The 27,972-nt window shown below is 45.3% G+C and overlaps 1 protein-coding gene and 1 long non-coding RNA gene across 7 annotated transcripts in view; one reads left to right on the top strand and one right to left on the bottom strand.

Moving 5' to 3' along the window:
* LOC126957141 (uncharacterized) overlaps positions 1-11,464 on the bottom strand; it is an 83,224-nt gene extending 71,760 nt beyond the window's left edge. Inside the window, exon 1 of the long non-coding RNA XR_007726667.1 lies at positions 11,198-11,464. This is a non-coding gene — a long non-coding RNA (uncharacterized LOC126957141). The remainder of the gene's footprint in view (positions 1-11,197) is intronic.
* Positions 1-27,972, top strand: part of TENM2 (teneurin transmembrane protein 2) — a 1,303,382-nt gene that overhangs the window by 1,194,558 nt on the left and 80,852 nt on the right. For all 6 annotated transcript variants that reach the window (XM_050794625.1, XM_050794624.1, XM_050794626.1 and 3 more), the window contains one exon: positions 8,677-8,823. In XM_050794625.1, coding sequence (XP_050650582.1) covers positions 8,677-8,823 — 147 coding nt within the window. The remainder of the gene's footprint in view (positions 1-8,676; positions 8,824-27,972) is intronic.

Below are 27,972 nucleotides of genomic sequence, written 5' to 3'. Positions count from 1 at the left end.
AAGAGTTAGGATGCGTTTTCGCAACACGGTGCTATTCACCTCCATAACTCGCAAAGGTAATGTTCCAGGGAGATAAAGGAAAGCACAGGCCGGGCTGGACTCCAGTGCAACTGGGTGATAACAATTCAGTTTGAATTCACTGAGTAACTGACATGGGGTTTCCCTCCCAAGAAGAGCTGTTTTAGTTACTCTTGCCTAAATTCTCCATTTCCTCATTTCCTCACATGATCACCTACTTTAAAAAAAAAATATTGATAAGAGCTTGAAACATCAGAACACCAAAAAGTAAGATACATCTTCCTTTCTCCTTTTTTTTTTTTTTTTGAGACAAAGTCTCACTCTTTCGCCCAGGCTAGAGTGAAGTGGTGAGATCTCAACTCACTGCTGCAACCTCCACTCCCCAGGTTCAAGCAATTCTCCTGCCTCAGCCTCCTGAGTAGCTGGGATTATAGGTGCCTGCCACCACGCTCAGCTAATTTTTGTCTTTTTAGTAGAGATGGGGTTTCACCACGTTGGCCATGCTGGTCTCAAACTCCTGACCTCAGGTGATCCACCTGCCTCAGCCTCCCAAAATGCTGGGATTACAGACGTGAGCTACCGCGCCTGGCCCCTTTCTCCTCTTTATTCAAATGTCAAAGGATTGTTTTTACTGTTTTCACAAGTTCATCATTTTTCTGCAGCCAAGGCTGAGCCTACTGCCTTCCTTGTCCTATGCAGACAGAAATGATGCTGATCAGTGACAATCCAGGTGCATCCAGAAAACGTGCAGCCTAGACAGCTAGAGGCAAATTTATATCACCTCATGGAAGCTCTGCTGTTTCTGCTGCTGTTGGGGTTGTGGGGAGGGATTTCTGCCTTAGGAGCAAAACCCAGGCAATAGACCATGGAAAGGATCACTGGCCTCCCAACACCCCAGCCCAGCCCAGTGTCCCCCATACTTGCATCTACACAAACCCTTAAAGACATACAGACACCGTTGAAACAAAGAGGAACATTTGTCTCTCTCAATTTGCCACATCTTTTCTAACAAAGCAGAGTCAGCTGTGGACATGCAGGTTCACAGCTGCGTGTTCACGCCAATTTGTGCCTAGAAACAGAGTCTCCGCACAGCTCCCTCCCGCACACATGGGTGAGCAAGAGGGACAAGCTCTGCCGTTTTCCAGAGACCAGAGACCAGAGACCAGGGTGATTCTTTGGCAGCCAGTCTTCCAAAATTAGTTGGACATTTTCCCCCAGAGCGCCTTGAAGCATCAGATTAATTGTCTGAGCATTTGCCACTGCTGTTCAGTATAAATGGCTACCTGAATCCCTGGTGATCCCCAATCTCCGACACCTCAGCTATTTTCAACTACAAAGAACTCTGGAATGTAATGGCAGACTCTATTATTAAATAATTTCCAGTGTGTGTGTGCTCTTTAATTCCAACAACGCACAGCTCCAGGAGAAAAAAAAATGGCGATATTTAAAACAGTTGGTGGAGGGGGGTCCCTAATTAAATTAATATTCAAAAGCACAATTCTTCCGAAGAGAAAGGGCCCCCATGTAGTCTACCTTCGTGTCCTCCACACCTCATAATTACCCTTAGCTTCAGTGGATTTTCTTCTCACTCAGCCAGTCCGATGTGGTATTGCTGGAGTTTTGGCTGGTGGTCATTGGGAGACTGAGGATTTCTTAGGCTGTGACACAATCACACACGGAGGACACTTGATGAACCATTTTTTAACTTGAAAAAGGATAGGTTCTTGTTTTTTTCCCTGATCTCAGAGTGAGGCAAAGAGAAATGACCTCCACTTCAGGCTATGCCCTAAAGGGAAAGCTTACCACTAATTACATTATCTGTCATAACAACTATGTAGACACTGACAATGAGTGCCATTCTCTACTGAGCACTTAGAATGCGCCAAGCTCGGTTGAAATCTTTAGCTTTATCATTCCATTTAATACCTCTGGCATCTGTTTAAAAAAAAAAAATAGCAAGTACAGTCTTGTGACCATCCCTAAATTATTCGATCAGCACATATTTCTTGAATGTCTGTTGTGTGCCAACCATTCTTCTAGACCCTGAGAATATCTCAGTGAACAAAAGAGGCAAAACTTTCTGCCTTTCTGGAAGCTGTATTCTATTGGAAGAGAAAATAAATAAGATTAACTAGTAAAATACACAGTTTTACAAACAGGCTGAGGCTCAGAGAGGTGGATCTACCAGTCCACGCTCACACAGACAGCAAGAGAGACATGCAGATTCCAGTCCCAGAACTCTGACTCCAAACCAGGCTAAGGTTTTCCCCATCGTTGAAATTTTAAAAAATAAAAAAAAATAAAAAATAAAAAAAATAATGGTTTTCCCCATAGTTGAAATTTAAAAAGAAAAACAAAACAACAACAACAACAAAACACTCTTTTTTTTCACCTCAGTTTAACTTAGGGTGTAGGTGCTTTCCTGATGGTCTCTTGAAGCAAGCAGGGACATCTCACTTCCCTGGCTTTCCCTGTCATCTGTCTGCATTTCCATGCAGCCTGTTTTATGCTTTTACTTGCGTTTCCATCTGGATAGGGTATTGCCCTTTATGCTTTTCTTAGGCATGCTTGATGTTGAATATTAAAATCCTGTTTCTCTCTTCGTACCCCTCATGCAGTATTAGCCACTTATTTCTACCTTTAAATTGCTGCACATGGCAGAACATTTCTTGATGCTTTTTTAGAAAAGCCTTTTATGGTAATTATAGCTTTCTTCAAGTGCATTTATGCTTCCCTTTTTACCGTGCTGTAGACATTATTTTGTTCATGCCTAATTTTTGTTAAGGCAAAAAGCCTGCCTACCTGGTAACTGTGTGGACAGATTTTTTTTTCTAGTGGTTGGAATTTTATGTGTAGAGTCTTGGAAACTCTTTCGTTTCCACTCTGCCAAAGCCATTGGATTCAGCCAGAGTTACTCATTCATCATTTCCCCCAAGTACTTATTAAGTAGTGGCACTCCAAGAGCAATCTAGACATGGTCCCTCCCTGACAGTTTTACACCATAGCAGGAGCGCCTGGGGCAGCTGTTCAGTTCACAAGAGGGGCACCATTCAAAATGTAGGTAATGACAATGAGTACATTTATTATGGCACTTTTCCAGCAGGTGACAGTAAAATGTCTTAAGGGAGGGCTGCTACATGGCCTAGCAAGCATCAAGGAGGTACCAGCCAATTGTGATACAGTGGGGCGGATAGTACCACATAAAGGAAAGGATAAAGATGCCATGACCAGTGCTGCTGGCATGAGCTTGGGAGCTTTGGAAAAGCTTCCAGGAGGAGATGACTTCCAAGTGGGGATTTGAAGGATGTATTGAAGTTAGGGAGGTGAGAAAAGTGAAAAGGAAAGGCCAAGTGGCTTAAGTCTAACCAAAGGCTAAAGGGATATTGAGATAGGCTGATGTGGTAAGAGCCAGTTCATATGAAGTCAGCAAGCCCAGTTAAGGACTTCAGACTTTACCCATGGGTCAATGGAAAGCTACTGAAGTGTTTCCAGCAGTGTCCAGAATGTGAGAGGTGGAGGCAGGGAGACCAGTTAGGAGGTTTTGACAAGCATCTGCACCAAAGATGAGGGTGGCTGGGGTTAATGTGGTAGCAGTGGGGGTGGAAGTGGAGCACAGATTCCAAGATATTTAGGAAGAAGGACAGATAGGAGTTCTTGCAGTTTATAGGAAAATTAGGCAGAACTTGGTTGGAATTAGATAGAAGAGACGAGAATGCAGGAGAGGAGGGGAATAATTAAGAATGCCTCCAACGTTTCAGTGGTGGGCAATGGGGTAGATACCTGGATGTGCCATGCACTGCTCAAGGGGTCAGAGTTTGTGGGGAGGAAAGGTAAAGAGTCAGAATTCCTTTGAGTTTGAGATGCTTATGAGTGTACAGGTGGGGAACAGATGGCTATGTTGAGATGCAAGTTGGAGTTCAGGTCTAGAGGTCAGAAGACTGGAATTGAAGATTTAGGGGCCATCAGAATATAAGGGTGTGGGTTGTTTTTGTTGTTGTTGTTTCCTTTTTTTGAGACCGAGTCTCACTCTGTCGCCCAGACTAGAGTGCAATAGCACCGTTTTGACTCATTGCAGCCTCTGCCTTCTGAGTTCAAGTGATTCCCCAGCCTCAGCCTCCTGTGTTGCTGGGATTACAGGCACCTGCCACCACACCCAGCTAATTTTTGTATTTTTAGTAGAGATGGGGTTTCACCATTTTGGCCAGGCTGGTCTCGAACTACGGACCTCAGGTGATCCACCCACCTCGGCCTCCCAAAGTAGGTTTTTTTAAATCCCAAATTTCCACATCACCTCTCTCTATATAGGTTGGAATATGACAGAACTAGTCCATTCATATCACTGGTGTCCTTGAAAATTCTCTGTGGGAAGAGGACTTTTGATCTTAGAGAGGAAGTTTCTATTATCTTCTCATGACCCTCAGAAGAGTTTATAGATACAAGGCAGGCAGACAGAAAAGATATAGCACGCACTGATTGTTTTTAATCCATTCGAGCACCTTCTACATGCCTAAAACCAGGCCAAGCTCTGGGATTCAACAGCAAACAACCAAATCTTGGATCTCATGGAGGTTTATGTCTAGGGCTAGGTTTCTCAACCTTAGCACAGTTAACATTTGGGGCTGTATCATTCTTCACTGTGGGACCTGTCCTGTGCATTGTAAGATGTTTAGCAGCATCACTGGCCTCTACCCACGAGATGCCAGTAGCACCCTCCTCAAATTGTGGCAATCAAAAAATGTCTCCAGACTGGGCACGGTGGCTCATGACTGGAGTGCTGTAATCCCAACACTTTGGGAGGCCAAGGCAGGCAGATCACTTGAGGTCAGGAGTTCAAGACCAGCCTGGCCAACATGGTGAAACCCCATCCCTACTAAAAAAAAAAAAATATATATATATATATATATATTCACATATATATATATATATATATTCACATATATATATATATTCACACATATATATATAGTCGTTGTTTGTGTGTGTGTATATATATATGTATATATATAGAAAAAAAATCAGTTGGATGTGGTGGCATGCACCTGTAGTCCCAGCTACTGAGGAGGCTGAGGCAGGAGAATCATTTGAACCTGAGAGGTGGAGGCTGCAGTGAGCCAAGATTGCACCACTGCACTCCAGCCTGGGCAAAAGGTGAGACTCCATCTCAAAAAATAAAAATAAAAAATAAAAAGTGTCCAGACAATGCCAAATGTTTTCTGGAGAGAAATAGGGGTACAGAATTGCCTTTGTTGAGAACCACTGGTATAGGGTCATGATAGAACCTGCAGTCTCCAGGCAGCCAGCTCTCTCTAGCTCCATAAAAGAGGAACCAAACAGGTATGCTTTAAGGGGCTTTATATTAGTGGTCGTGGAGACAGGCAGTACCAGCCTGAAATCCAGAAGACTTCCTATAGGAGACTTCCTGGATGCCCCAGTATAAGCTTATACTTGGATGCCGCAGTATAAGCGCAATCCAACTTCAGTTATAGCATCCTCTCCAGAGAAACGCCTCTACCTCATACCTGTTTTGCCCTCCAGACTAATTACTTCCTAGGTTTTGTTTTTCCTTAAGCAGAAGCTGGCTTTGCACTTTACAAACACAAAGGATCACCTCCTCAGAAGGCCACCGGTAGAATGAACTTGTGCTGGGGTTAGTTAGCTTGGGGTTGCCTAGCAACGCCGTGCACCTACCAGGGCTGTTTTCTTCCTCTTCAAGCTAAAAGCTAAGTCCCGTCCATTAATTCCCAGCTACCCTGAAACTTCTCAGAGATTTGCCAGCTTCCTACTGCTCATGTTTTCATCTTCCTCATGTGATGTGGAGAAAACCTGCTACTGTGGTCTGTTTATTTCACTTCAGTTGGTCAGCAGGGGAAGGGTGGGGAGGAAGCAAGAGAGAAAGAGAAGGGGTTAAAAAAAAAAAAGCCTCATTCAATCTAGAAATATATGTATTTTGGGTGCGTATCTCTGACTGACACGCTAGTGTTTTTTGCAGATTTAAATCTGATGTAGCGGACGTGGGTTTCCTATACAATGAGGCTTCTGTTGACACATTGGACATGAATTTAGTCAGACATGAGACCTCAAAGTAGCTAAATAACAAAGCTCCGCCAAATAGATACCATGCTGAGCAAATGTTGATAGGTCTGTCATTTAGTGTATTTTCTGTGATCCGTTCCCCAAAACTCTACCAGTAGAAATTGTTAAAGCTGAAGGTAGCTGGAGGTTGAAGAAATTCTCTTTTCCTTGAGAATCTGTGAAATGTCCCTTGGGCTTTTCCTACTGAGCTCATTTTGTTCCTGCAGAAATGTTTGTGGCATTTCTCTGCAACTGGGGATGGCTTTCCCTCCACATACCCTCTCACGGTAGGAAGTGAACAGGGGTTTTCCAGGCAGGGCCACAGTCAGGAAAAGCATGGAAATGTGAATCTGGGCTTTGTGAGGAGAGGTGTGTAGACCAAACAAGCTTTCTCCAGGTGTGCCCACACTGGTGATTTACTTGCCTGCTGGACTTAGCGCCAGGCTGTGCAACAAAAGAAAACTGTTTCCCTGGTAAGAGTCTCCTTGTTTGCCCTCTCAAGACAGCTCAGCTTCCCTAGGGAGTGCCCCACATAGGTCTCCTCTGTTGCATCACTCCTCACCCAGATCCCAATCCAATACCACCTTCTGGAAAGGATGAGAGGCAGCAAACACTGAAGAGTGAAACTCCTCTTCTTAAAGAAGTAAAACTTAATTGCATACCCTTGAGACCTTACTTCTTAGGAAGATGCCTTTAAATTCCCACCACCGGCCAGACACAATGCCTCATGCCTGTAATCCTAGCACTTTGGGAGGCCGAGGCTGCAGGATCATTTGAGGCCAGGAGTTCAAGACTAACCTGGGCAACATAGCAAGATCCCATCTCTACTAAAAATTAAAAAGAAAAAAATTGCTGGGCTTGGTGGCACACACTTGCAGTCCTACCTACTCAGGAGGCTGAGGCAGGAGGATCACTCAAGCCCAGGAGTTCAAAGTGGCGGTGAGCTATGATCATGCCACTGCACTCCAGCCTGAGTGATAGAGTGAGATCCTATCTCAAATTCCCACCAGTGCCATATGCACATACTAGGTTTATCAGCATTCTCATAAGGGGTACTCAAGAGAAAAGAAGGAATATGCTAGGTGAAGGCCTCTGGAACACTGGAGAGAGGAATAGGGGAGATGCATGCTTTTGATTCACAAGATTTGGGCCAGGAAGGTTTCAAATCAATTACTTCCATCATTACAAAGCTTTTTATCCTCCGCCATGGCCCAATCCAGCCTGCACTTTATGTAGTTTAAAAATAGGCGTAGAAAAAGATGGAAACAGAGATGGTGGCAGAGGTAGAGATAGGATTCGAGATAGATATTTGAGGAAATTACTTTCTGGGGAAAATTAAATTAATGGTCATTGGGGTATATTTAAATTAAGTAAGAAAACATATCCCAGTGCACAACTCTGCAAATTTACTAGAAGTCATTGCATTGTACACTTAAACCAGGTGAATTTTATGGTGTATAAATTACGCCCCAATAAAGCTGTGAAAAGAAAGAAAAATGAGAAGATGTCTAGGAATTCTTGCCAGCATGAAGGTTTTGTGAGTGTGGCCACATCCTAGTAGTTCTCTGCTTCTCTCCTACCTGTTATAAAGAGTCACGGAGGCTCTGCTAGTGGGACCTTTCCCCTCTCTCTTTAGTGCACCTCCTTTCTCCACTTTCCTCCCCCAGACTCCCTTTGTCCAAACTCAGATCAGGAGAGTGCTGGCTGCAATTGTTTTGGGTCCTGGAGTAATTAGAAAATTACACAGGCAGCTGATTCTGCACAGGCACGTGAGCGCATGCTCACACACACACACACACACACACACACCCCAATAAAGGAAAAGAAATCCACAAAATAAGAACTACTCCTACCCCACCACCCTTCCCGCAAGCACATATATTTTTTTCTTCTATCTTTCCCCGATTCATGGCACCCAGCATCTATACCCTCCACAGCCTTCGAATCCTGCAGTATTTTCAAATCGTGCCATAAATAGGTTGAGTGATAAGCAGCCAACATCTTTAAGTGCCCCTTAAAACTAAGTATTACCTGTACAAGCATATGAAAATAGCTCAGCAGAACCATCCAGTTTTCGGTCATGAGAAGCTCATGATAATCCTATGTAAATATGTATTTAAAACTCTGAAAGATGGCGGGTACTTTGCCTCCATCCTGGGTTGATAGGGAATTTTTTCTCTTCTACGGAAGAGCACTTCTTAAAAAAAGAAAAAAAGAAAGAAAGAAAAGCTTCTTTTCAGTAGCATCGATCCTGAGCTATTGGCTGGAAATCACAGCCTAGCTAGTCTGGTTGTCAGCTCAGCACTGGTTTAGTTGTCTGGGATGTGCATTGAACTCCCCGCTTTGGGAAGGTTGCCTCTGACCTAGGTCAGTTGTCACTGGGGATCCCCTGCATCTGCGACCCCACTCTGTCTTGCTACTGCATGCGTTGCCTGCTCCCTTGACTCTGTGGAAGGCAGGCGCGGGCCCCACTGTGAGGCTGGCCCAGCGGCTGCCCTGCGGCCTTGCTCCCCTCTGCATGGCTCCCCTGCTTCCCCAGCGCAGCCTCACGTCCCTCCTTCTCATCCTCTCCATTTCTCCAACCAGATGGCTGCCCTGACTTGTGCAACGGTAACGGGAGATGCACACTGGGTCAGAACAGCTGGCAGTGTGTCTGCCAGACCGGCTGGAGAGGGCCCGGATGCAACGTTGCCATGGAAACTTCCTGTGCTGATAACAAGGATAATGAGGGAGGTGAGCACGCGTCTTCTCATTCCCAGCCCCTAAGATCAGAGCGTTGTCCATGCTTTTGTCATGAGTCATTTTTCTTCTGAAAGACCTCCCCGCACTATTGTCAAATGTTGTTGTAACATTTTCTTTGAAGCAAATGCAGCAGAGAACAGGTATCCTTATGCCAGGGGGGATCTCTGGGAGACACCAGCTGGAGGCACTGGGGGTTGATGCTGGCTCAGAATTCCCAAGTGTCCATTGCCACATAAAGGTGGCTGGACCCTGGCACTGCCTTCAGGGTGACCAGTCCTGCCAGACCTTTCAGGGCTGGGGACAACAGTCGGTGACAATGAGGATGACAATCTATGCCTACCACACTAGGCTGTCATAAGCAATGCCTGCTGCCTTCATCCTCACAGCCCTTTGAGATGTCACTTTACAGATGAGGAAACCAAGGCCTGAAGAGTGATTAAGTAACTTTTTCGAGATAATCCAACCACCATTAGTAAAATTGAGACCCAAACCCAACTGAGGCTCCAAAGTGTCTGTTCTAACTAGTTGTCAGCAAACTATGGTCCATGGACCAATCCTGGCCTGTAAGCTAAAAATAGTTTTAACATTTTTAATGGCTGGGGGGAAAAAATCATAAAAAGAACAATATTTGATGGTGTGTAAATTATGTGAATTCAAATTTTGATGTTTATAAATTTTTAAACAGCTTTATTGAGGTATAATCAACATATAAAAGCTGTGTATATGGCCGGGTATGGTGGCGCACGCCTGTAATCCCAGCACTTTGGGAGGCCATCACCACCATCAAGGCCATAAACATGTCTGTCACCTCCCAAAGTTTCTTCCTACTGACTGAACCAAGGGTCGGGCTGCTTGTTTTCAAGGTTCAATAACAAGATGCAGACAAACTGGGGAAGTAACCAGAAATAAACTCTCCCAGGTACAGGGAGAAGGCCAGAGATCATTCACAGGCCAACACAAAATTACAAAGTTTTCCAGTGCATATATACCTTCTAAGCTATGTGTCTATGTGTAAGTGTATTCATCTGAAGACACAAGTGATTGATTCCATCTAATCTATAACTAAGGTTTGGGTCCTGGAGAGCTTCTTCCAGAGCCTCAGTAAATTTGCTTAATCTAGATGGGTCCTGATGCCAGGGGTGATAACCCTTATCTTGTCTCCAGCTAAGGTGTGGAGGTCTGGGGAGTTCCTTTAGACTCCCAATAAAACTTGTTTAATCCTAAACGGGTCCTGGTACGAGGAATGTAAGAATTCCTTCATTATCTCGTGAAGGTTCAAGGCCCAGGAAAGGCCTAGGCAAGACTCTTGGTGGGCTTTTGTTACATTCCAGCCTTTGTGTAAGGGCGCTGGCTCTTTCCGCCTATAATATTTAACCTAATCATTCATTCAGTGCCAAAACAGTTGTCAGGGAAGCCTGCCTGTTCAGCTGTTGCTGAGACATAGCCTGCCACACTGCTCTCTTTGTGATTATTGTTGTGGGGTGACTTTTTGGTTTTAGAAGTTTATGTGGTAAGAACATTTCAATGTGAGATCTACCCTCTTAGCAAATTTTGAGTATACACTACTTTGTTAGCTATAGACACTATGCTATGTGGTAGATCTCCAGAATGTCTTTATCTTGCATCAGTGACACTTTGTACCCCTTAACCCACACCTCTCCATTTATTGGAATATAACCATGCCCATTTGTTTATGTTTGGTCTAGGGCTGCTTTCACTCTCCATTTCAGAGTGGAGTCACAACAAAAACCACTTGGCCATCAAAGCCTAAAATATTTATTCTCTGGCCCTTTACAGGAATAGTTTTCTGTCCCCAATTCTAAACCTCTGAGCTGAATTTCCCCATGTTACTTCCTGATGGAGTGCTAAGTTTCTGGGGCTAAATGAGGTTGGCTTAGCCTGTGGGCCACCTGTTCTCCTAAGAATACTGTGGAATGTTCCCTAGACTTTAGTACAGGTGTGTTATCCACCCCCACCAAAATTACTAACTGGTCAGAATTCACTAGGAGCAGAAGTTGTTTCAGAGTGTAAGAAGATCCATGAGTCCAATCATTTGATTTAACAAAAATGTATTTAGTGCCACCTTGGACCAGCCATTGAAACCTAGGAATATGAATGACCAAGCCAAAGTCAATCACTGCCTTCCTGGTCCCAACAGGTCCTTTCAGTGATGTCCAGAGCAGGGTGCAATCCATCAGGGTGGTGGATGAGAGTATTAGATACTCTATTTTTATTTGTTCTCATCCTCTTAATGGATATTTTGCAGTTTCCATAATTTATGATTGCCATTGTGCCTGTATGTAATTTGTAAATAAACAGATGTACACACACTGATAGGAATACACAATCAAAACAGTTTACAGACCTGATGTGGTTTACAGAGCTCCCATTCATTCATTTTCTCTCTCCTGAAACAGAGCCAAAAGAGAAAGCACTTTAATTCATTTTTTAACAAGTTAAGGCATAACTACATAATGCATTTTTTTTTCCAAGTCAGAATCGCACGACTTTTGCTGGTAAGATTCACTGTTTTTCCTTCTGCCTCCCTGGCGATTTCACTGAGCACAGCGGTTGCTTACAGATCAGCTTCTACTTCCAGAAAGGAGATGCTCTCCTGGCTCCCTTCCCTGTTCCTGGTGTCAGCAGCTGAAAGTATAACAAATGGCTGGAATGCTGCACAGAGGGAAGAGAGGAAAGTCTGGGGGACCATCTCCCCAGCATACCCTGCATTACCCACCTCCCTCCCCACCAGCCCTACCCCTGATCCCAGCTCCCACCCGGCCAAAACCAAATTCCTGTAGTGATGGGGCTAAAAGAGGCTCACAGGGTCCCCAGTCCTAAGGGCTGCCCACCAGGCACAATTCAGGATCCCCCCTGACTGGCAGAGACAAAGCAGTCTAAAGGCAGGGCACAAAAGCAAATGAGGCAGTGATTATGCTAAAGACAATAATGGCCTTGTTATGGGAACTATAAAAGCAAACCTCCCAAGGAAGTAATTAACCACAAAGAAAAAAAAAAAAAAGAAGGCTGCATGGTGTTTATAAAAAGAAACTCCCAGTTAATTCAGAGTTGCTTATGTCAGGTAAGAAGGGTAGACACCAATTCTGTCTCACCTGGCGTAAGCAATTCACAATTAACTGAGTTCTTTTTTTGGAGGAGATTCCTTGGTGTAGAGTATCCTTTTTATGGTTAATGACTTCCCTAGGAGGTGTGCTAAGCACTTTGCTGTTTATTGATAAATATTAAGGTTGCTCCTCATCAACTCCAGATTCAATCCTGCAGCACACTAATTATATCACTCTTTTTGTTTGGTTGGGGTGGGGGTGGGAGTTCTGCCCTAGTCTCTGTCCTGCTTTGTGAGTTTTCAAGAAGGGCTATATGAGTTTATAAACCTGGCAATGGGTCAGAGGCACCCGGGAAGAACATGAATGCAGACCCGGGGAGCAGCTGCAATGAACACATTGTTATAAATTTCGTGAATGGGCAAAATAATACAGCAATCTACCAAAGTGGACTGGAAAAGGCAAATCACTTTTCCATCTAGAAACACTCGAAAAAAAATCTGAAGGGATATATATTTTTTTATTTTAAACTGAGATGGATATAGATACAAATACAGATAGAGATATCTGAAACCTTTAACAGTCTTTTTTCAACCTAGGTTCCTCTATGAGAGAATTAAGCCCTAATACTTTATGGACACTAGTAGTTCTGAAACTTCAGCATGTGGCAAAACCACCTTGATTCAACACAGAGTGCTAAGCCCTATCCCTAGAGCTCCTGATTCTCTAAGTCTGGGGAGGGCGGTGCAAGACTTTGAATTTCTAGTAAATATCCCAGCAGTGCTGACACAGGGGACGCTGATGCAGGTCCTCCTTGAGAACCACTGTCCTAAGCCATCCAATCTATGCAATGAATTCACTTCTCTCCTGTGCATCTAGAATGGTACTGGATAAAGTACCTCCTTTGGAAGAACTGAGAAAACTTTCACTCATATATGCTCTGTAGTTAGCAGTGTTGAGATGAAAATCCCTGTTGGAGAAGGCTGCCTTAGAATATCCCCGCCAAAACAGTTTATGCCGATTCCCTGCCTTCTCATCCCCTTGGCTTTCAAAGTCTCCAAACACCCCTAGTCATGTGACCGCCGCTCATGTAACCTCAGGAAGCAATGGCTGATTCTGAAGGGACAAGCCTTACTTGCCCATGGCCACTAAAAAGAAGTGGAAATGGTTCAGACAGACATGGCAGCCAGCAGACTGTCTTTTTAGTAGTAAGAGATCTTCACTTGAACTGCTCACCCCAATTTGAAAAAGAAGAGACTCAAAGAAATATTTTTGCTTACAGAAGACAAATACCAGCTCATTAAAGTCTGAGAATACACACAACATGTGCACCAAGTGACAGGCGGATAATATTTAATTATCACCACCAAGACAGAGGTGCGAGATTTAGTTCATCACAGCCAGGGGTAGGAGAGAGGGTGTAGAGTTCCTCTAAAAGTGGGAACCGCAAGGTGAGGAGGCGTTGTTAGACCGTCTGACCTGGTGAGACAGTCCTTACTCCTTCTCCACTCCCCTTTATCACCCTGAACTTAGAGTCAGGAGCCCTAGCCCTCCCATCATTTCAAGCTGGCATAGGAGTGAGTCTGAAGCTCCTGTGGAATCCTATGAGATGCTTTCTCCCATCTGTGGGCAGCAGTGACAGTGGAGACCAAGGGAGGCGATGTCATAACCACATCACCTGGACATAGGGGTAGGAGGAAGCCCTTTTTAGGCTGAGCTCGTCCTCAGTCACCCCGCATCACTTTCTTCCTTACTAAACTAGGAGAGATGTCTTTTTCCTCCCGTTCTGTTTCAACACAGCATTGAAAGATGTTTTGCACCTTCTCTTTCACGTCCCTGGTTTCTGAACAGGTGACACTGTATCATCATAATTGATTGAGAGCTTGGGCTTCAGAGTCAGCCTTTGTATCCCAGCTCTGCAAGTCACTTTGCTTCTCAAAGTCTCAATCTTCTTATCTGCAAAATAGGCATGGCAATGCCAATGCCACTAGCTGGTGTGAAGTTTAAGTGAGAAAATGCATGTGATATATTTTACAAGACACCTGGCTCATAGATGCCCTCACATATTGGCTGCTGCTAGCATTGACATTATTAATATTAATGTTATTTTCTAGAAAGGAGACCGAATTCATATAGATGGAATCCAACCAATAATTTTTCCAGTGTACACAACCACAAAGAGTCTAACTTTGTGCTTATTGAACTTCAGTGCTGCGTGACTGTGTGGAGGGCTTGTTTAAAAGTCAGATTTCTAAGTCCCTACCTTAGAGGTTCTGATTTATTAGTCAGATATAGGATCCAAGAATCTGCACTTCTACCAAGCAACCCAGAGTGTCTGATACAAGTGTGTTTGCTCTGCAGGTGACATTTTGAGATAAACTTTTTAAAATAATGGCTTTTCCTGGGTGGGCTGACCCAGCCTAATGTCACAGTGCTTACACCCCAAACCCTTTCCCCTAGAATCCCCAAAACACAGGAGTGCAGTGAGGAGAGGGGAATTTTATTTCAGGAAGAAATAAGTAGCTGAAAAGACATGAAGTCTGGGCATGGTGGCTCACGCCCATAATCCTAACACTTTGGGAGACCAAGGTGAGTGGATCACTTGAGCTCAAGAGTTCAAGACCAGCCTTGGCAACATGGTAAAACTCCATCTCTACAAAAAATACAGAAATTAACCAGGCAGGCATCCTGGCATGTGCCTGTAGTTCCAGCTACTCAGGAGGCCGAGGTAGAAGGATTGCTTGCTCAGGAAGTTGAGGCTGCAGTGAGCCGTGATTACGCTATTGCACTCCAGCCTGGGTGACAGTGTGAGACCCTGTCTCAAAAAAAAAAAGACATGAAGATATTTTTCCATTTAGGTCCTTAGTGAATGACTTCAGTATGATTTAGAAGTTCTCCATTCTTGGGTGGAGAGTTGGCTAATGTTTGTTTCAACGTTTAAAAACCTTTAACTCTCTGTCATTGGGGTACGAATTCATCCATCCACTCATCCATCCATCCATCCATCCATTCATTAGCTTATTCATTTATGGCTTAACAAACATTTGTTGAGGGTTTACTAAATGTTAGACCCTGAAAATAAGCCTTTAGAATACTAAAGCAAACATGACACATGTCCACAAAGAGCTCACTATCCATCTACAAAGGTGGATAAACACATTGTTATTATTATTATTACAGTCCAGCATGTGAGAGGTGACAGGGATGGACCATCTTATTAGATGGCAGTAGTTCAGTGGGAGCATAGCAAAGGGACTGTCACATGAATGGGTGTCAGGAGCATGACATGAGAGAAAGCCCAGCCTAGTGTTAAGGCCAGGCTCTTCAGCTCGTTCCCATGGAGTGTCCTCAAAGCCACAGATCTGTGTATCAGTAACCCCTGGTAGAGGCTCTTCAGACCACTAGCAGTTTCTGTAGTTCCCTCTCTAAATGAAGGACTCCACACTGGCTTCTCGGCAGAGCAGTATTTCCCACCCTACCTCCATCTGCAAGGCTTGGTTCCTTGCTTCACTCCAAAAGAGGCTGCCTTGGGTTAAGAGACGTGGATGCTGGCCTGAGCTCCGGGCATGCCATCCAAGGCACTCCAGCCAGGTCTAAATGAGGAGAAATAACACTGGAGTCTGTCCAAAGCACTTGGAACAGACAAAACGCACCCCTCGCCCACTGCCTCCTTCCGCTCCCTCCCCATCCCATAACCATCCAAATTGGTTTGACACGATTCAGGAATGCTCTTCCAGCATTTATCTCACTTGTTAATTAATAACTCACCTTGTCTGTGCATTTAGCAGAGCCAAGCTTGGGACTTCAGGGACTCCAAAAGGGTTCTGGTTCCCAGGCCCAAATAGTCCAGTTTCTTCCTCCAGTGAGAGACAAAGCTTGGTGAACCCATTGTAAATGCCTTGATTAATATATCCCAATCATGTTGATGGATTGGTTGGGTGGGGAACAGCTTAAAAGTACAACATTGTGCTATTAATTGGGTTGGATGAGGATTGCCTTTGCAGTCCAAAGACCTTGTGGCAAATGTAGCTGGGCCATAAACAGAGTCCCTGATTAGCTCCCAGAGAGAAAAGCAATGTATCTAATGCTTAGGAGGAAAACTTGGCCTTGAGGACACTGCCAGCTGGCCAGATGCTGGGTCTCTCTTCTTTAGGAGGGAAGTAGAATTAGCCTCAACTGAGATCCTCAGGGAACACATAGCAACAGGGATCTGAAATTATTCTGGCTCTTCCAGTTGAAATAAGATCTTTGACTTCCTGGGCATATTTGACTAGAGAATCTTCTGTTTAGAAAACTGTAAGGTAGAGGTTCAGTTTTCTTTTATTCTACTGAGGTTTAGAAAAAAGATAGAACCAACTGGGCACGGTGGCTCATACCTGTAATCCCAACACTTTGGGAGACCAAGGAGGGTGGATCACTTGAGGTCAGGAGTTTAAGACCAGCCTGACCAATATGACGAAACCCTGTCTCTACTAAAAATACAAAAATTAGCCGGACATAGTGGCTCACACCTGTAGTCCCAGCTACTCATGAGGCTGAGGCATGAGAATCTCTTGAACCCAGGAGGCAGAGGCTGCAGTGAGGCAAGATCATACCACTGCAGCACTCCAGGCTGAGTGACAGAGCAAGATTCTGTCTCAAAAAGAAAAGAAAGAAAGAAAGATAGAACCTATTCTCTTGCATATAAAAATTATAATCAGTAAGATTTTTGAGAGCTTACATATGCCAAGCGCGGTACTGAGCTTGCCCTGCACCTGGGTTACAGGAACAGCCTCGCAAGTGGTCTCCCTGCTACTCCTTTTGCTGTCTGCTCTCTGTTCCTCCACACAGCATCCAGAGGGACTGTTTTGGTATGTTGATGCAAAAGTTATTGCAGTTTTGACCACTGAAAGCAATTAATTTTGCACCAACCTAATACACTGTAAATCTCATCATTCCATGTTCTCAAAGGGTTTCTCATGAAGTTAGAATCAAAATCAGATGTTTTTTTTCACCTTGGCTTAGAGGGCCCTCTGTGTGTCCCCTGCCTTGTCTCTGACCTGTCCTCCCCCATCCCCTCCGGAAGCTCAGCCTCATCCACTCTGGCTGGTGTTCAGACCACACAAGTGCAAAGATTAGTTCCACCCGAGAGTCTTTGCTAGTGCAAGGTGGAAATGCCCAATCCAGGCACACTGTGTCACTGGCTCATTGTAGTCATTCAGTTCTCAGCTCAAATGCCTGAGAAGGACTTACTATGAAGTCTTCCTCTGTCTCTCTCCCATCAACCATTAGTGTTTCCTTTATGGAAATACCACACTCCTAAATTTTCTCAAACTATTATTCTTGTACGTTCTCTGTTTCTTCACACTAGACTATAAGTTCAATGAGTCTATTTCATCATATTATTTCCATTATACAGATAAGGATACAAAGGCTCAAGAAGTTAAGACTCAGAATAGGCTTTTCAGCTAACCACCATGATATATGGCTTTTCTCCTTTAAAGCCATTGGCTCGTTTTTTCTAAAACACTCAAAAACTTTGGACGGTGTTTCTGAAGAAGATTCAAACAAGTACAGAATGTGTGTTGCTGCAAAGAAGCCTTAGAAAAAATCACCTCAAAGACAAAACTTTTCCATTGAAAACCTTTTCCTGGTACGTGTAATTGACCATTGAATTAGTTTTTTTGTTTGTTTTTGTTTTTTTTAAAAAAAAGGCATTTAAAGTTTATAATTTACCCAACACAGCACTTTCAGGCTTTTTTAATCAAGTCTTTATTAGTTTAAATGGTTATTAAGTGTCTCTGAAGGGATTATGTTTTTTCCCCCGATTAGATGACAAATCAAATATTCATTATGAAATTGTGATGAAAATGCATAATCTGAAAAAAAATTTTAATCATGTAAATCACTATGGACTTATTTTAGGGAATTAAAGGATGAAAACGCAGATTTCACTGGTGGCAAGGAGGTAATGTTGATATCGTTATTTTGGCTTCCTGTATTTGTGCCTTGGCCAGAGTCTTGCCCTAGATGGTGGCAGGCACACCCCTGCCATCCCCTGGTCTCTGTGACCAGCATTGGAATAAAGAGGCAAGGTCCTCGTGCCATCACTAGTTCTCTTGCTCCCACAGTCTTCCTCCCAGTCCAGACTGGTGGTTCCCTACTGGGGCAACTCGCTCGCCCAGGAACATCTGGCAGTGACTGGAAGCATTCATGAGTCATGGCGGCGGGGAGGTGGGGAGGTGCTACTGGCATCCAGCGGGTAGAGGCCAGGGTTGCTGCTAAATGCCCTACACACATAGGAAAGCCCCAAATCAAAGAATGATCTGACCCAAAATGTCAATAACACCAAGGCTTGAGAAATCCGATATAGACATTTAATGTCCCAGGAACATATCTGTCTGAGGGACCAGATGGTCCCAAAACAGGCAGTGTCCATAGGCCTGATTTGAAAGGACGTGATGTCCAAAACCCTAAGGCATTGAGCCCTTACCAAGGGCCAGGCCCATGCTAAAACTTCACCCACATTGCCTAAATAAATCATAATCCCCACAAGAGCCCTAAGAATCTCTCATTATCCTTTACATAGAAGCAGAAACTAAGAGCCAGAGAGGTGAAGTGGCTTGTCCAAGCTCCCAAAGCAAAAACATAGCCAAGGCAGGATTCAGAACCTGGGTCAAGAGCCCTCCTCTGGGCGCCTCACAGCACCTGAGTGTTTGTTGTGTTTGGGCTCAGAGCAAGGCAGAGCATAAGGGCTTGAACAACCTCCGCCCTGCAGAAACACGAATTCTGCAGCATGCTTAAAAATACCGTCGACGTTAGCTTTTCCCTCCAGTTTTGGATTTGGAACGCATTTTTGCCACAAAGTGCTTAGGCACTGAAATGCCAGGGGGTAAGCAGGGGAGAGTTGAGCAGTTGGACTTTAAATAGCAAGGTGTTAGCAAGCAGCACAGCAAGAGCAGCTGCCCAAGGCCTGTGCTCTTTTCTTTGACTTTCTATCTTCTCAGCCAAGAGCTCTGGGGGATTGGAGAGGGGCCAGAACTCTGTGGCCAAGTGCAAATCCAGAGAAAACTGCAAGGTGTTCCCCAAACTGCTGCGCCTAATGCTTCTCTTCCTCCCCACTCACAACCAAGACCTAACCTTTCCACGGTGATTCTCCTTCTCTGCCTGTCCTCAGGGTATGTCATCATGGAGCTCTCCCCATCCCCTTCAGTTTCCTGGAACTCCATGGCCACGTGCACTGAGGCACACTACCTCTTTCATTTATGAGAATCACAGGATGATTTCATTTGTGGGAGTCTGGAAATGTCAGATGCAAAAAGGCTAAAATATAGAGTCCCCAGCAGCTGCAAAGCCCAGGGAGGGAAAGTCACTTACTCAAGGCCAAGGAGCAGGTAGGGCAGACCTGAGACTGGAGTCCTGGTTTCCTGGCTCAAAATCCAGTGTGCTTTTCTCAATGCTATGTCACCACCAGAAGGACCCAGTGACCCTCAGGAGAATGGGTGCCTGCCACTACTGGTTGGAGCCAAGATCTGTCTCAGACCTGGGACCTAGATTAGAATGAGTGGAGGTGCCTAGGGCACCTCACAGTGAGTGCCACCTTCACTTTTGCCCCCTCAGCCCTTCATTCACCTCTTCCTAGTTGCAACCCTGCTCAGACCTCTTGTCATTGATGGCAATGACAGAAAACACCCTCTCCCACACAAGCCACACTCCTGGACAGACCCCTCACCACCAAAATCATTTATTCATTCAACAAACATATACCAAGCCCCCACTCTGTGGCTGGGCATGTGAACGAGAAAGACTCAAACTCTGCCCATAAAGAATCCTCCGTCTGGTGGAAAGTAAAATACATACAAAAGCTGTCACTGCAGAGCCATGTATTAAGGGTCCATAATAGAAGCAAGGCCAAGAGACCATGGCCGCTCACAAGAGAGGCACTGAAGGCTTCCAAAATAGGTACAGCTTGAATATTAAAAGATATAAAGGAATTAGGCAAGGAAGGAGGGAAACGCATTGTGAATGAAGGAAATGGCAAATGCACGGAGGCAAAAAACAGCAATGCCTGTGTGGGGCCTCTGAGAAGCCTGGTACCTTGCAGCCTAGTCCACGTGGAGAATGGAGGAGGATGAGGCTAGAATGGGGTTTGCATGCAGTGCTGGGCAGAGCACAACACAGCCAACATATTTGTTTGTGCCTCCCACCACATAACATCTCAGTCTTCAAAATTGCAACCATGCCTGCCCTCAGACAGAAGGCTGATGTATCTGCTTGAGTTATTATAAACACACACACTACAGCTGAGAAGCAGGCGTGGCCTTTTGTTATATTCCCTCCATTGCACTTAGGCATTCTTTCTCCCAGGGAGAGGAGACAGCCTGGCAGGGTAGTCAAGAGGCTTTGGGATCTGAGCTTCAGGTCATGTCCCAGCTCCTCCACTTCCTCAAGATATGAGCTTAAGCTTAAGCTTTGTCCTCTGTAAAGCAGAGCTAGGGCTGACTTCTACCTCATAGGATGCTGTGAGGCTGAGATGAGTTAATGCATGCAGAACAGTCAGCACAATGGTTCGTATACATCTTATACGTCAGTGAGCATCAGAATCACCTGGAAGGCTTCATGCACAGATGGCTGGGCCCCACCCTCAGAGTTTCAGATTCAGTAGGTCTGGCAGGAAGCCCAAGAATGTGCATTTCTCACAAGTGTCCAGATGATGCTGATGCGTTGAGAACCACTGACTTAGCGTAATGCATACCTTTTGAAGGGAAGCTCAAGTGCTGGCAGAGGGATTCCTCCGAGCGCGCCAGCCCTGGGCCAGCTGATGAGGAGAGACAGGCCAAACAGCTCTGCATCCTGAGGCAGTGGCCACTTGATTAGCATATGGACCTTGGGTACATTCCTAGGTTCACTGAGGTCCTTTTCACAGAAGCTTGTCATCCAGAGAGGAGTCAAGGCTCCAACTTCCCAGGATTCATCCTCCTCCTTCAAGACTATTGGAATAAAAGAAGAATGTGGAAGGAGTTTGCTGGGAGAGGGCAGTGATAGCTGGCCCTGGTTCATTGCCTTTTATGACATTCTGCTGCTTCTGCCATACCCCCTGCCCCACTTAGGACAGGTGATGCTGTGCCATTTACTGCTGGGGTCCACAGACTTTGGAATCAGACAGACCTAGCTGTACATTCTGACTCAGGTTCTTACTAGCTGTGCTTCCTTGAGCAAAGGATCTAACCTCTCTGAGACTCAGTTCTCTCATCTAAACTGGAAACAATGATATCAACCTCATTGGCCTGTTGTAAGGTTTGACTAGAAAGTTTATACAGAGCAACTTAATGCCCCTTTATTTAAATGGCTGCTCTGAGTGTTTGCATCTCCCCATATGATGTGAGTTCAGAGATTCTAAAAACACACACTGCCTCCCCATCAAAAACTCACCATTTCAAATAATGCATACATTTCAAAATCAGGAGCCCATCTTTTGGTCCCTGTTATAATACATTTCCCTCAATTTCATCCCCACTGGCTCTGGAATGAGTGCTGTCTTCCCTCAGAGATCATGAACCGGTGACCCCCAAGCTGGGTGGGTCACTGCCATGTTCCGTTTAGCCACACAGGCTTACAAAAATTTTTGCATTCATTGCTGACTTTTAGAGGATTTCATTTAACTAACAAAGAAACTGAGGGCCTAGAGGTTAACTTGCCCAGAGTCAAACAGTGGAAGAGCTGGGATTGGAGCCCAGTTCTTTTGATTCTAAATGCCTTGTTCATTCTTCTCTCAGACCCTTTTTCTGAAAGTAATTTTATACCAGGTGTGCCAGAGAGTCCAAAGCCGCTAGGTATCTGGGGTCATGCTGGAAAAGTGGAATCCATGGAGAAGACAGATGCAGAAAAGAGAAACGGCGTCCCCGGAGCAAGCTTCTCCTGCTCTTACTTCTGCCATGCTCACTCAGAAAATTTGTGGCTCAAGGAGTATAGAACCAGGGAGAAAACCCCAGCCTACCTGGGGTCCATCACTCAAAGTCTTAGTCCTTTAATGGGCAACACTAATATCATCACTACCCAACTAGCACACTGTCTGCCAGGGTGGCCATTGCATAGGCCTTTGACATGCTCTCTTTGTCTATGCATCTTGCCACACAGATTTTTGGATGCCCCATTACCTGGCCTCTCCATTCCCTACTCCTAATCCTTAAGGCCATGATTTCTTAGTAGCTTTCCACCTCCACTCAGATCATGCCAACAACTTCTCTGGGCTGGACTATGGGTCCTCCAGCTTCTAATCTGTTCCCCACAGAGCAGCTGGAAGAATCCTTTTAGAAGTCAGATCCTATCACACCCCTGCGCAAGCCTTGCCAGGGCCTCTCATCTCCCGTAGCATGGCACCTAGGATGCCGCAGTGGCTTCCATTGCTCTGCATAAGTGAGTCCCTGCTTCCATGCTGATCTCATTTCCTCTCTCTCTTCCTCCTCCTCTCTGCCCTATACCTGCCATCTTGCCAGTCCTACAACTCACAAATACACTTTCACCCTAGGCTTCTGCACTTGCTGTTGCCTCTGCTCAGAGTGTTCTTCCAGATGTTTCCATGACTCATTTCCTCCTTTCATTTAGGTTTCTACACGAACATCACTTGCTCAGAGAAACCCTCCCTGACTTCCCTGTCTAAAGCAGAAAATCCCCTCCTTCATCACTCTCCAGCCCTTTACCCTGCTTTACTTAGTGTCTTCAGAACACTGTCACTCTAAGTCCATCAGGCATTCATTTGTTTATTGTCTATTCTCCCCCTCTAGAATCTAGGGCCATAATCACAGGGTCCTTGTCTGCCTTGGTCAACTCATTGTTACACGAATTGAATGAATAAAAGCTTTCATGAGAAGTGTTTGGGATCGGAAGCAATTGTCTTTTATTCAATAGATTATTGGGAGATAAATACATTTCATTCTAGGATTTCAAAAAACATGCATACAGACAGTGACACCCACATCACTATATACCACTGACATCATTTTATCAATGCAAAGAAAATCCAAATATAAAATACATCTTTTCAGTAAGGCATGAAGACAGGGTTGTACTGCTCTTCATCTGTATCATTGACTTGGCCTCATCCTGTCCATTGACTTCCTGTGGGTTGGTGCAGTAGGTATGAAAGCCTCATAATCCTGCTTTAAAACAAGAGGAAAGGCAGAGGCTGCTGCGGATTGTTCTTGGGTGAACTCTGACCTCCCAAACTACAGCTTGCTGGAGAAGCATAGAATAGGGGAGAAGAATAGCAAGTCTAAGGCTGGGCCAGCTGCGCGTGAATCCCAGCTTCCCCACCCACCAGCAGCTGCCCAACCTTAGTCAAGTAACTGACCCTCTCTAGGACTGGGTTTCTCCATTTCAAAAGTGGAAGTAAACAAATGGTTACTACACAACAAGTCCTTCTGCTTATGGTTTATTTGATTTTTTTTTTTTTTTTTTTTTTGCAACAGCCCTGTTAAGCTGGTGTGATTATTTTTATTTTACAGATGAAGAAACCAAGACTCAGAGAAGTAAAGTAACTAGCCCAAGGTCACACAGCCAGTATTTTGCTGACCTAGGGTTGAACACAGATGAGCTGCCTCTAGATCCTGTGATCGTAATTGGCAGTATGATACTCATTCCTAGTACGTACACCATAGAGTAGATGTGAAGATTAAATGACAGCCAGGCACAGTGGCTCAAACCTGTAATCCCAGCACTTTGGGAGACTGAGGCAGGAGGATTGCTTGAGCCCAGGAACTTGGGACCAGTCTGGTCAATATAGCAAGACCCTGTCTCTACAAGAAATTAAAAAGTTATCCAGGCACAGTGGTGGGTGCCTATAGTCCCAGCTACTCAGCAGGCCGAAGCAGGAGGATCTCTTGAACCCAGGAATTTGAGGCTTCAGTGAGCCAAGATTGCGCCACTGCACTCCAGCCTGGGTAACAGCACAAGACGTCATCTCTAAAAATAAACAAATAAGTACAAAACAAAATAAACGAGAACATCTCCAGAGAGTGCTAAGCACAGTGCCTGGAACATGACAACGGCCACGTTTAGGAAAGACATCATTTAGAAATTAGTACTTCCAACTCCTATAATTCCACAGGAAGCTCGTAGGATAGCCAAATCCAGGCCCTTCTACCAGCTGGCAGTCTGGGCTATTTCTTTATGCAGAAGGAGAAGCATCATGCCCCCCTACTAATCCTCTCCACTCTGGGGCCAAGCCTCTCATCTTCCCCCCAGGGACAAGGTCTCCCCTCAGGCGGAAAGTAACTGTTCCGGCTTGTTGCTCTGAGGTGTCGGTGGTGACAGCCCCTTTTCTTTCTGAGGGACCCAGCAGGTCACTGTCTGGCACCAGGCTGCCACCCCCTGCCGGGCCTGGGCTGCGCTGGCCGTCCGCTCAGTTCTGTGTGACCTGTCAGTGGGCTCTTTGAAATGGAGGTTGATGAGGAACAGAGCGGGGTAGACCAGGCAGCGAGAGGCCAGGAACAGCAGGCAGAGGGCAAGCATTTGGGGAAGTCAGAGGCCAAGAGCAGAGGCCCCTGCTCTCTGTTGCCAGTGGTTTTTGTAACAGCAAAGTGGGGAGACAGCCGCAGCCAGGATAGAAATCCCCCAGGTATAAAAAACGTGGCTCTAGGCTAACAAGGGTGAGACTGTGCCAGAGAGGCCTGTCAGAGGCTGTCCAAGGTGGGAAATTTCTGATCAAATGAGATCATTCCCAGAGGCCCTTTCTGGGTTGAGAGTCAGCAGGGGTGGGGCAGGGAGAGGAAAAGAAGGAAGGGGAAAGAGAAAGAGAAAACAACTAAGAAATAAACATGTTTTCCGAAGCTACAGTATTTCCCTTCCTAAGTCCTGCAACATTCAGAGGGTACCTATATATGGCTGTGACTGCTCCCAGCCCCCTGTGAAGAACCTAGAGCAGAAGTCAAGAGGCTTTGGAGGAGGCCGGGCGTGGTGGCTCACGACTGTAATCCCAGCACTTTAATTCCAGCACTGTAATCCCAGAAGTCAAGAGGCTTTGGAGGAGGCCGGGCGTGGTGGCTCACGACTGTAATCCCAGCACTTTAATTCCAGCACTGTAATCCCAGAAGTCAAGAGGCTTTGGGAGGTCAAGGCGGATGGATGACTTGAGATCAGGAGTTCAAGACCAGCCTAGCCAACATGGTGAAACCCCATCTCTACTAAAAATACAAAAGTTAGCCAGGCATGGTGAAGGGCACCTGTAATCCCAGCTACTTGGGAGGCTGAGCCAGGAGAATCACTTGAACCCAGGAGGCAGAGGTTGCAGTGAGCCGAGATGGAGCCACTGCACTCCAGCCTATGCAACAGAGTCGAGACTCTGCCAAAAAAAAAAAAAAGAGGCTTTGACGTAGACAACCAACGTGCGATTCATGAATCACTTCTCCATCATTTACTAGCACTGTGACCCTGGGCGAGACCCTTAAGCTCTATGAACCTCAGTTTCTTTATCTGCAAAATGAGGATCATAGAACCCACCTCAAAGGGTTCTTGAGAGCATGACTGGATGCTGGCTGGATCTCAGCACAGGCTGAGAAAGCACAGAGAGGCTTAAGTGGCTGGCAGAGGGCCAGGCACTTAAGTGTAAACTTAAGTCAAAAGTGGAAACTGGGTGAAGCTAGGAGCTGGGGCAGAGGGCTGACCAAAATATTCTGCAGCGCAGTTTTCCCAAAACATAGATCACCCTCTAATAGGTATGTAAATGGTTACTGTCGGTAACTGCCTTAGATAAAAGAGCTCACATATATATGCTCGTACAAACATGGCATGGCAGAAGGTACAACAGGCTCCTGTGTGTTGGACACTCGGCATAACAGTCACATAACCTTACATGGCAGCTTTGTGTAGGATTTCGTTCCAGAGTGCAGCAAACAGGGTCCAAAATCCAGTCCTACCACTTAAAAACAGGGTGGCCATAGGTGAGTTATTTAATCTCAAAGTCTGCTATTCCTCATCTGTAGACAGTAATGTTAATAGCACCCAGGATTCTAGTGGTGACTTAACAAGGGGATGCATTTGAAGTACCTAAGCCAGGGCCAGGCACCCAGGGAGCTCCTCCTGAGCACCAACCACTGGTTCTCATTAGACATGGTTGCCATTAATGTTCCATTGTCCTGCTGACCCTAGGATGTTGTCACCTAGCACAGGGTCCCCACTCTAAAATGCACTGGCCTTGGGAGACCCTGGGAGCTGGAGGACAGAGGCTCTGAACTGAAGTGCTGGTAGTACCAATGTGGTTTGTGTTGGGGCTGATCACCCAAAGCCCTGCACTTTATAGGAAGTCAATCAAGGATAAGACTGCCACTTGTGCCTATTGAGTAGATAGAGGTATGGCTGGTCCTTCCAAGAACAAAGCCCCCAAACCTAGAGCGCTGTGTTCTCATGAACTGTTTCCCAATGTGTATGGCACTAGATGCAATTGCAGGGAGGGGCTCAGAGCCAGAGGGTCCATGGGTAGGAAATGCTGCGTGCTCCATGACAATATTAAAGACTCATAATATTGAGTCTTTATCCATGTATCAAAGCCTCCAGGAAGTCCTGCTGTAAAGAAACCAGTTTAACTTTGTTTAACTGACTCCAAAATTATATTTGACAGCATATCCTCCCCTCCCACCTCCATTTTTGTGTTTCAGGGAATGCATATTAACATCCTGCAGGAGACAGAGTTTGGAGAAGCTGTTGTAGCCCCTCAGCTGTACTGCTGTGAATATTTGAAGGCTTTTTCTCAGTTAGAACAGGGGTCTCAAGCTTTAGTGAGCAAAATAATCATTCTCGAGAATCTTCTTTAAAATGCAGATTCCCGACCAGGCACTGTGGCTCACACCTGTCATCCCAGCACTTTGGGAGGCCAAGGCGGGTGAATCACCTGAGGTCAGGAGTTTGAGACCAGCCTGGCCAACATGGTGAAACCCTGTCTCTACTAAAAATAAAAATTAAAAAATTAAAAAAAAATAGCCAGGCATTGTGGCGGGCACCTGTAATCCCAGCTACTCAGGAGACTGAGGCAGGAGAATCACTTGAACTCAGGAGGCAGAGGTTACAGTGAGCCGAGATGGCACCATTACACTCCAGCCTAGGCGACAAAAGCGAGACTCCATCTTAAAATTTAAAAAAAAAAAATGCAGGTCCCCAATATTTAGTCTCAGGAATTCGGTACGTCTGGGTTGATGGCATCTTAACATCATTCCAGAGCAGGTAGTCAGGGAGCACACCTTCAGCAACGCTGGTTTACAGCTTAGCCACTGGAAATACGGTGCTCAGAGCAACAGCATAGGCATCACCTGGGAGCTCATAAATAATGCAGGCTCTCAAACCCCGCCTTAGGAAACGGGATGATAATCTACCTTTTAACAAGATCCCTGAGTGATTGTGATGTTCATTAGAATTTGAGAAGCATTGGTTTCAGAGGTTTTTGTTGATGGCATTTGTTTTTGGTTTTTGTCCATTAGTTGTTGGTGAAGAATCATTTTTTAAAAATAACTGGACAAACACTATAAGCCCCTTGTCAAACATTTCCCCCAGTGGCTTCAAGGTACAGTCTATCAAAGAGAGGTCTTACCTGAATCAGATTTCTGCCTTTGGAAGCAGAGCCTTGATTTGCTTAAGCAGCCCTTGCTTTTTTTCCCACATCCATCCTAAAGAGTGGAAAAGCCAGCAAACAGCTTTCATTGGGGCCTCCACTCTGCCGGATCTCTGGTCAGACATGATTCATCTTCCATGGCTAAGTCGTAAGAAAGGCCAGAAGGTGCTTTGGTACAATGATCTCTGGACTTGGAAGTCAGAGTCTGACCAAAAGAATTGGCAAGAAGTAGGAGGAAAACTTCCAACAGGTCTTCCAGAAGGAGCACAAATACAGTTTTACTTCTTTTTTTCTTCTTCTTCTTTTTTTTTTTTTTTTTTTTTGAGACAGGATCTCACTTTGTCGTCCAGGCTGAAGGGGACTGGCACGATCTCAGCTCACTGCGACCTCCACCTCCCGAGTTCAAGCAATTCTTCTGCCTCAGTCTCCTGAATAGCTGGGACTACGGGTGTGCACCACCATGCCCAGCTGATTTTTGTGTTTTTAGTAAAGACAGGGTTT

The sequence above is a fragment of the Macaca thibetana genome, chromosome 6 (assembly GCF_024542745.1).
Source record: "Macaca thibetana thibetana isolate TM-01 chromosome 6, ASM2454274v1, whole genome shotgun sequence".
In the NCBI taxonomy this organism is placed as follows: domain Eukaryota; kingdom Metazoa; phylum Chordata; class Mammalia; order Primates; family Cercopithecidae; genus Macaca; species Macaca thibetana.
Note: the sequence above shows the minus strand (reverse complement) of the source record. Positions and strands in the feature narration are given on the sequence as shown.